Raw genomic sequence first — 9,656 nt, 5'->3', positions numbered from 1 at the left:
AAATCATAAGAAATTTACATGTAATTATACTGAATTTTAAAAACGACCCGTAAAATTATGTCTAAGTTTAAATAAAATTTGGTAATATAGTTGAACCAATAAATGCTCACTCGAGTTCATATGACGACGACGACGACAATAATAATAATAACAATAGTAATAATAATAAATGAGGCTCAAATATGAATATATATGAGGGCATAGTACCGATTCATGTTAGTAATAATAATAATAATAATAATAATAATAATAATAATAATAATAATAATAATAATAATAATAATAATAATAATAAAAATTTTAATGATAATAATAAAAATAAAATCTGAATTGCATAAAATGTGCAATTTTGTCATTGATTTTTTGCATTGCACTTGGAGTACGTGTACATTGTACTACCATCAACTAGTAGTACTTCGTGTTGTGCACATGTTGGATCTAACTTTTCCAAAATTTGCCCATATTCAACTCCACGAGAATATTCATCACCACGAACACATGCATAATTAATTATATATTTTGGTGAATACGTACATAATACGTACGTGTACATGTATATACATAAATATACTATGGGTGGTTCTACATCTAATCTACACGGCGGCGACCTTCTCGGAGGTGGCGGAGACTTGGTGTCCGGCGGCGGCGCCGCTTGCTGCCCCCTTCTTGGAAGCCAATGTACACTTGTCTTTCCTCTCATCTTGTGTCATCTGTTGTTGCCTACACTCTAAACTGCAGAAAGCGCTATCACCTCTGCATAATCCCAGAAACACATAAATAAATAAATGTTTAATATGTATTTTATTTATTTATTTTAATCTATTCGAAGAAAAATGACAATAATCATTAATAATATGAAACTTTTTTATTTCTGTGTGTGTGTTTGTGTGTGTGTGTGTGTGTGAATTCCTTTAGATTATGAACTTAATTTATTACAGGTAACATAATAATAATTAGTGTTATGGTTACACACACAGAACACGCACTAAATTATGAGCCGTTTTAATCAACGACGAGTTCATATATATATATATGTATATACCTATACATGTAGATGTCACGACCAGGTATAAGGCGGCGCTTACAGAGGGAGCAAACCCTCAAGAAATGAGCGGTTTCGACGAAGTCCGCCGAGTTGCGGCGGCTGGGTCTGATGGAGGCTGCTGCTGCGGCGAAGGAGGAGCCCAAGAACCGCTGATCCAATCCACCGGCGGCGCCACCGCCGTTGAATGGATTGTGAGGATCCAACGGCTGGTAAACAGCTTCAGCGCTGCCGTTGAAATCCAAAGTGAACTCCGTCAAGCTCGTAGTCCTCTTCATCGGTGGACGGGCCCTCTTTCCTAACGACATCTTCCCGTCGTCTCTGTCTCACACACAACACACAGTGTTTATGTATATGTATCTAGAGATGGTTGAACAGAGACGGAGGTGAGAAAAAGAGAGAGAGAGATGGATGGGGGGAGGTGAGAGAGGTGGGAGATAAACAGAGAGGCAGAGATGGAGGACGAAATCTGGGCCGTTGATAATTGGTTTTCTCAAATCAGGATTTTGAGGAAAGGTGTATTATTGATTTGGAGCCACGTCAGCGGTCCTTTTTTTTATTATATAATTGTGATCTTTGAGAGGGATCATTCACAAATCACAAGCATTGAAAGGAATCTTTTTCTTGATTATTTTTTCATTTTTCGTGAAGATGATTTTTCTTTTTAAATAATTTGTATTGCTGACGATGAAAAGCGATCAGTATATATATATATCTTCAGACTTGGTAAATTTTTTTAATCAAACCTGACTTCCTTGTTTGGAGAAAAATGGTGGCTTTCATATTGAGGGTATGTGATGGGGGTAAAACCCTATTTTCTCGTAAAAAGACAACTTTGCCCTTGATGGGGCCCAAAATCGCAAGTTTGCCAGCATGACCCGCGCCACTTTCACCGGGTCGGGTCGCGACCCGACCCGACGACTTGGAGCACGTGGCACGCGCGTAGCGGGTCGATAGACCCCCTGGTTCTCTATATATACCTCCCGGTCAGTGTATTAGAGGTACGTCGTCTCGACCGCATTTTACCTTCAGCTCGCTATTTTTCCCAGCGACCCCATATTTCGACCTCAACCAAACACTGACTTAAGCATCGGAGGGCCTTAGCTGGGGGCCACCCCAGCAAGCCTAACGATCTGCTTCTTTTCTCAGGGCCCAATCACTAGTCTGGGAGAGGAGCGACCTCGAACCGCTTGGGAGACTGAACCAAGGAGGTCGCGTATTTTCGACCCGGATCAGTTGGCGCCGTCTGTGGGAATCTGAGGAAAGCTCCTTTAGATTTGGTTTGGGGAAGAATTCGCCATGTCAGAATCATCAATGCGTGAACAAGAGGGAAGGTGGCATCTCACCGATGAAGAAAAGCAGCGGATGATCGGGATAGCAAGTAAGAAGGCCATGGAGGAGCACTGCCCATCTGTCAGAGAACCATCGAGGAAAGGACGGACGAAAGAACGGAGAAAAATGATCTTGGCTGGACAAGTAGAAGGAACGGTTCGCATGAGGAAGAGTAAGGAAATAATGCCAAGAATCAGTCGGGGGAGAGAGAGATCAGCTACCACATCCAACAACAGTAAGGTAAGACAAACAGCGACCTCCAGAGTTGAAGTGGGAGGCATAAGGCGGCAGATAGAGAAACTGAAGCAGCAGTTAGAAGACCTGAAGAAGCGAAGCGACCTGAAGAAGCAAGGCGACCTGGCTAGGCAAAATACGAACTCGCCCTTCACCAACGAAATGCTATCCGAAGTTGTTGGTCCAAATTTTCGACTACCCGATCTACCTAGATACGATGGGACGAAGGACCCGCGCGAGCACATCACAACATTCGGAGTGGTAATGAATTTATATAGGCAAACAGATTCTATTAACGCAAGGCTGTTTGTGACTACTTTGACAGGGAAGGCACAAGAATGGTTCACCGGCTTGCCTAACGGGACCGTTGGATCATATGAGCAATTGTTACACAGGTTCGCATACCACTTCGCTAGCAAGCAAAAGCCGAAGAGATCAGCGATCCACTTATTCGCAATCCGGCAGGGAAGAGAGGAATCTCTTAAAGATTTTATGGGGAGATTCAATAACGAGACATTGGAGGTGCAGGATCTGCGGATTGATATGATGACGAGTATATTAATACACGGTTTAAAGAAGGGGCCGCTTGCATCAGCGTTAGCTAGAGATCCCCCCGGAAATGTAGAACAATTGACGCTTTTGGCCCACAAATATATCAACGAGGAGGAGATGAATACAATCAAGGATAGAGAATGGGAAGGAGATCGAGAACGAAGTCGAAATAGGTGAAGGTAGCAATCCACTACAGTGGGTATGTTTGTATCTTTATTTGCATGACGGATAATTATTATCTTTTTGAAATGTTCGTATTTACATCACAAATCATGTACGCAATTACAATATTTGGTTAAATTAGCACGTATGAATGTTCACATGAAATAAATAGCTCCAGCTCCAATAGTATCCTACTCCACGACGCAATATCACGCAACCATCAACTACGCGACCTGCACAAGGCGCGATCTCATTGTGTCTGTGAAAGACCACCAACCCCGCGACCTGCACAAGGCGCGATCTCATTGTGTCTGTGAAAGACCACCAACCCCGCGACCTGCACAAGACGCGATCTCATTGTGTCTGTGAAAGACCACCAACCACGCGACCTGCACAAGGCGCGATCTCATTGTGTCTGTGAAAGACCACCAACCACGCGACCTGCACAAGGCGCGATCTCATTGTGTCTGTGAAAGACCACCAACCCCGCGACCTGCACAAGGCGCGATCTCATTGTGTCTGTGAAAGACCACCAACCACGCGACCTGCCCAAGGCCCGATCTCATTGTGTCTGTGAAAGACCACCAACCACACGACCCCTCGTCTATAAAGGACCAACTACGAGGCCTGGAAAGGGTACAACCTGGCAGGACAACATAAGGTGCAAAATCGTCCGAAACCGATCAATGCGATCAGGAGAAGTGTTTGAAAATCCCTCCAATTCTCCCTATATTTGAGGTCGGATTGATGATTATCTTAAGGGAATTAGGGGAATTCGAAGATGAAAGGGGAATCTCTCATAAAGAAGGAAGTTCATTGAAGAGGATAATTTACAGATTCTACCTCAACTCTGAGATAAGTACAATGATCGGCGTAAACGATTACAAATTGAAATACAAGAGCCTACTTATCTACTGCATCTTCTCCACTACCCTCAAGGTCCTCCACCAAGACCGCAAATTCATCATTATGTTGCAAAGGGGGTTCTTCAGGGAACGCCGCGAGATTACCATCCAAGGACGGGTCGGTCCAGTTCGTGTCGAACCCATCAGCGAACCCCTTCAGCTTCTTTATTTGAGAAATGCAGCGATTAAAACCTTCTATGAGGTAGTCAGCCGACTTAGCTTCCACAGCGGTTGTGAAGGCGGTAGACTTCATGAAATCTCGAGCTCCCTGTAACCGAGTGTCCGCCAAGGTCTTCTTATAGCCATCAGAACTCAGGTACTGGTCGCGACCTTGACTCCGGGCAACTTCGAGCTGGTGTTGATGCTCTTCTGAGAATAGATATTCCTCTCGACCAGCTACCCGACCCGCAGAAAAGCCTTCAGCCTTAGCCGATTCCACCGAAGACGCGACCTTCTGCCTGAGCTCTCTTAATTGAGCCTCTAGTTCGGACTTCTGAGACTCGAGCTCGACCTTCTCTTTCTCACAGATCGCTAACTTCGAGCTCTTTTCCTCGAGTAGCTTGTCAGCGACCATCTTCTCATGTCGCCAGTAACTGCATTTCAAGGACAAATGGTGTCCAAAAGCTGAGACCTACATATAGCAGCAGAGGATCAGTCAAGGCAAAAGCAAAAGAAGTTTATGAAGTTGGTAAAACACTACCTGTGAGAGGGAATGAGCGAAGTTCTGCTCGACCCGAATATGCGACATGGGTGCAAGGAGAGCTTGATCGCGAGGTAGGATGGTGGATTTATACAACTCCCAGGAGTCTTGGCCAACGTGGGTCTTCAACACGGAACTTTGGCCCGAAATGGCCCAGTTCGGTATCAGCCTCTCACCCTCCATGGCAGCCGGACTATAAGAAGGCGATTGGAGGTCCTTCTGGGTCTCTCTCCACCAGGCAGTCAGTTCGTCCACTACCTTCAGATTCTCGCTCTCCGCTGAAGAATCTGCCTTGGATTTCTTTTGGGAGGAGGGATTAGGTCGCGGGGAACTACGCTTCCTCTTGGATGACTCCGAAGCGACCTGTTTCCCCTTGGACTTCCTCCGGATGAGCGGTTCGGGATCACTTGGCTCTTCGGAGTCCCTCGGTAAATGCTCAGGAGTGGGATCGTTGTCCCCACTGGCGACCTCGACGGGAGTCGCACCCGATGGACTCAGAGATCGAACTCCGTGCGACCTCGACGCATCTTCTGAAGGAGCAGATAGAGTATGCTGGGAGTCTGGTCCCGAAGGAGGAACTGCTCGCTTAGCCCTTTTCGCACGAACCATTCTTGCAATGCGAGCATCCATCACGACAGAATCTACAAAGATACAAACCAGTCACCACTAAGTACCAAAAATTACGAACAGAGGAAGGTAAGAGATTGATCACCTAAAGAGCCCCGAGTTTGAATAGGTGCCGGACTGAGACCTGCGAGCTTCAGGGTATGCTCCGTCAAAAGCAATTTGGCTTGATATTAGTACTGGGTGATAGTAATGATCAGGTCGTCATCTAACCCTACGCCGTGGATTTTGGGTTCGGGTTTAGTAGTTCGCCAATCACAAGGGAATGGCCAGACTTGGTTAGGAGGAGGTCGAAGGAAGAAAAATTTGTCTTTCCAAGAGCCCACATTGGACCTCAGCTTGGTAACAAAGGAGCAGTTAGGTTTGGCAGTAAGATAGAAGAAACCCTGGTCGCCTGACCTCTTCGAGGTCGTAAACTTGTAAAGCGACCAGAAGCTATCGAAGTCGGGTTCAAGCTCGAAGTATTCCATTATGATAATAAAGGATAAAATATGGCAGATGGAATTGGGAGCTAGTTGCATGGGACCTATCTCCAACCTAGATAAAATTCTAGCAACGGTACGAGGAAGGGGAAAACGCAAGCCCGCAGCTAAATGTACAATAGAAATCGGACAACTACCGGGTGGAGGTCGATTCATGCGATCCGAGGGAGAAGGAAGAATAATTTCGTAATCTAGAGGAATATAATACCTCTCTCTAATCGCATCAGCGGTGAAGTATAAAGTGCTTTCAATGGTTAGCCAAGGTTTATCAGTTGGTTCGCCCTCGCTATGTTCTGGGGTCATAAGTGAGATCGCTATCTCCGGGTCGCTTCTACCTACGCTAGGGGATCCTATCTGTTTTCTACGAGCCATGGGTATTTGTGAGGTCGCAGAGGAACTGCCGGGACTACCCGAAGAACTAGCAGATGAACTACCAGAGGTACTCGATGAACTACCAGAGCTACTAGATGAACTACCAGATGAGCTACTAGAATTACTAGGCTTGGAAGACATAATATTAAAAGGAGGTCGCTCGGAAGTACCTGGCTAGAAGGCAGGTCGCAGCTGGAGGAGGCAGATCGCGCGAGGAACAATTGAGATTGAGAATGTTGCAGAACTGCAGTCGAACCTCCCTGTATTTATAGGGGTAAATTTATGGAGATCCGTGTCGAAGACAACGGTCGGATGTCGAAAGGCAACGGTCGGATATCGAGATGGCGATGATGATCTGAGGGACGAGATCGATAGACCATTCGACTTTCCTTAGCGTGCTACTCACACTAAGAAAAGTAGGGGAGTAATGATGGGGGTAAAACCCTATTTTCTCGTAAAAAGACAACTTTGCCCTTGATGGGGCCCAAAATCGCAAGTTTGCCAGCATGACCCGCGCCACTTTCACCGGGTCGGGTCGCGACCCGACCCGACGACTTGGAGCACGTGGCACGCGCGTAGCGGGTCGATAGACCCCCTGGTTCTCTATATATACCTCCCGGTCAGTGTATTAGAGGTACGTCGTCTCGACCGCATTTTACCTTCAGCTCGCTATTTTTCCCAGCGACCCCATATTTCGACCTCAACCAAACACTGACTTAAGCATCGGAGGGCCTTAGCTGGGGGCCACCCCAGCAAGCCTAACGATCTGCTTCTTTTCTCAGGGCCCAATCACTAGTCTGGGAGAGGAGCGACCTCGAACCGCTTGGGAGACTGAACCAAGGAGGTCGCGTATTTTCGACCCGGATCAGTATGGCTTATATTATATTTTTTATCTTATACGTAGACGTATTTTTAATTTTGGTTTTTTATATTGTAAGTAATTTCTATATTGCATTTTTTAAGTCTATTTTTTTTAATTTCAAGACATAAAAGAATGTGGAATTCATTAATTATTAAGGATCGAGTCCAAAGCTCTGCTAAGTGGCAGACTGGCGGTCTTTGGAGGGAAAATATACCAGCCAAAAAAAAAAAAGAAAAAATGATGGGAAAGTGTTCTTCCTTCTTATTCCTTGAAGAAATAAATTATTTCTTTTTTGTTCTTCAATTTAGTAGGAACAAAAGGTTAGACATGATTGCAAAGGAAGATTTGGTGCAAAATATTGACAAACTTGGACATTGTTATGTAACTTTAGATCCATTACATTTAGTTCCAGTTTTCTGTAAACGTTTATCAAACATCAAACTTTTCGTAATGCAATTTGTATTTCTGAATTTGATATAAAATTTGGGACAAAATGCATAAAATCCTTTATGTTTTAGTAAGTATGCAAAACATACTGTACTATTTTCAGAATAGGCTAAAACCCCCTCCTGTTTTGTTTTAATTAGCAAAAAATCCTCATTATGTTAGCAACTAATGGGAAGTAGAGGAGAAGCGCGTCTACTGCGTTTGGTAGTCATTTTCTGCGGTTTAGGTTCATATTTAATGACATTTTGGACTAAAATACCCCTCTATGCGTCTATATAACATACAAAGAATTTTTTGGCTTGTTTTGTGTGTTTATTTTGTAATTTCTCACCTTAAAAAATATATTAAATTTAAATTGAAATATTAAATTAAATTATATTTAAATTCAAATAATTTTATAATTGTTAATTAATAAATCTAACTATTATTTGTAATTAATTAAAATATATATTTAATTAAAATAATTATTATTAATTAGCCAAAATATTTAATCATTATAATTATTTAAAATATCCTTAATTAACTAAAATATATTTTAATTAATATAATTAAAATTAATTAAAAATTAAAAAAAGGGAAAAAACCGCGATTTTTGCCCCTTTTTCGCCGCCGTCCGGACGAATTTTCAACAGTCAATGGTACCATTTGAATCCTCTCTTCAAGACTAACATTTTCATACCTTCAATTTGAGTTTTCGTCAATCACAGAGAGTGGGCTCAAGTCACGACCTCCGAACATGTTTGCCGTTGATTCGTCTCCGTCCGGTCGAATCTCGCCTCTCAAACCACCACCATCAGACTCGTCTCTTCAAGGCGATTCTAACGAGACCGGCCTCACTCAATTTGCTAAAGAATTTACTGAGATATGACGATTTTAAGAATTTTAGCCGCTGGCAACCAGAATTTGGGGGGTGCGCCGGGCGGGGGAGGGGGGGATTATGGGGGTAGGGTGGATAGTTTGTTTTTTTTAAATATATAATAATAATATATTTTTAAAATTTTAAATTATTTATATATAATATAAGTTAAATAATTTGTTGAATCTAGACCTTTTATTTTTTTAAAATCTAACAGTTGAGATTAATTGATTAGATCTGATGATCAGTATTTGATCAAAGAAGATTCAACGGTCATTAATATATATAATAAGTAAAGGTATAACGGTTATTTTTTAAAAAATTAACACCGTTAGTTGGATTTAACGGAGAGGGGGCAATTGAGTCCATTCTTCTTATGTTCTCTTTATTTCCTCATTCTTTCTCGATTTTTTCTTAATCTTTCACTATCCCACTAATATTTTTATACCCTCGTTCATCAATTTCTATTGAATTTTCGTTGATATTTCAAGTTCTTTTGGTCAAGTAACAACTTTAACTCTTTATTTGTCAGTTGATTTTATTTGTTGTACTTTTCTCAATTAAATTTAATGCTATAATATATATGTGTGTGTGTGTGTGTGTAGGACTCATCATGCTAAGACAGTTGCGGAGATGAATGTATGAAAAGAACCTGCAGAGGAGGGCGGGTCTTACTCTAGAGTTTGAGGATGGTGTTATTACTTTTATAGAATGGGCAAGTCTCAACACACATATATAGACGGTGAGAAAATTAGATGTCCTTGTCGGAAGTGCAAAAATAAGGTTTTCGAAACCTTTGACGAGGTAAATTTTGAATTGTATATAAAAAATTTTATGCCTTAGTATTATAATTGGACTTCACATGGAGAGGAAAGGGTGGAGGAGTACTTTGAGGTCTTACCGTGCCCCCTTTGTAGGAGGAGCAAAATCCCCTGGCTCCTGATGAATAGGGTACCAGTACGCACTTGGGTAATGTGGGCCAGATGAATTAGGCGTAGAGGATGGTTTTCGATGTCACTGGGTTGGCTTTCTGGTCTTCTAATTATAACCAGAATGGTGCGCCTGATGACGATACGAGGTTATGTC

General features: G+C 42.6%; 1 protein-coding gene across 1 annotated transcript; it reads right to left on the bottom strand.

The window, feature by feature from the left end:
* Positions 1–481: 481 nt before the first annotated feature.
* Positions 482–1,493, bottom strand: LOC105165942 (FCS-Like Zinc finger 5-like). The gene is made up of 2 exons (XM_088882459.1): positions 1,043–1,493; positions 482–753 (listed from the first exon to the last, which is right to left on the bottom strand). Exons 1-2 carry the CDS (start codon positions 1,348–1,350, stop codon positions 594–596), a joined length of 468 nt encoding a protein of 155 aa, XP_088738585.1. The 5' UTR covers positions 1,351–1,493; the 3' UTR covers positions 482–593.
* Positions 1,494–9,656: the final 8,163 nt, after the last annotated feature.

Source organism: Sesamum indicum, linkage group LG7 (genome assembly GCF_026168435.1).
Source record: "Sesamum indicum cultivar Baizhima isolate 11 linkage group LG7, ASM2616843v1, whole genome shotgun sequence".
NCBI lineage: Eukaryota > Viridiplantae > Streptophyta > Magnoliopsida > Lamiales > Pedaliaceae > Sesamum > Sesamum indicum.
The sequence above is the reverse complement of the archived record's forward strand: the minus strand, read 5'-3'. Positions and strand labels throughout refer to the sequence as shown.

Bases quoted from the DNA above. Each gene is read 5' to 3' on its own strand.
- LOC105165942 (XM_088882459.1), bottom strand. From the start codon at position 1,350: ATGTCGTTAGGAAAGAGGGCCCGTCCACCGATGAAGAGGACTACGAGC. The intron at 754-1,042 runs GTATATACATAT...GGGATTATGCAG, and splicing joins CGTGACATCTACATGTATAG to AGGTGATAGCGCTTTCTGCA.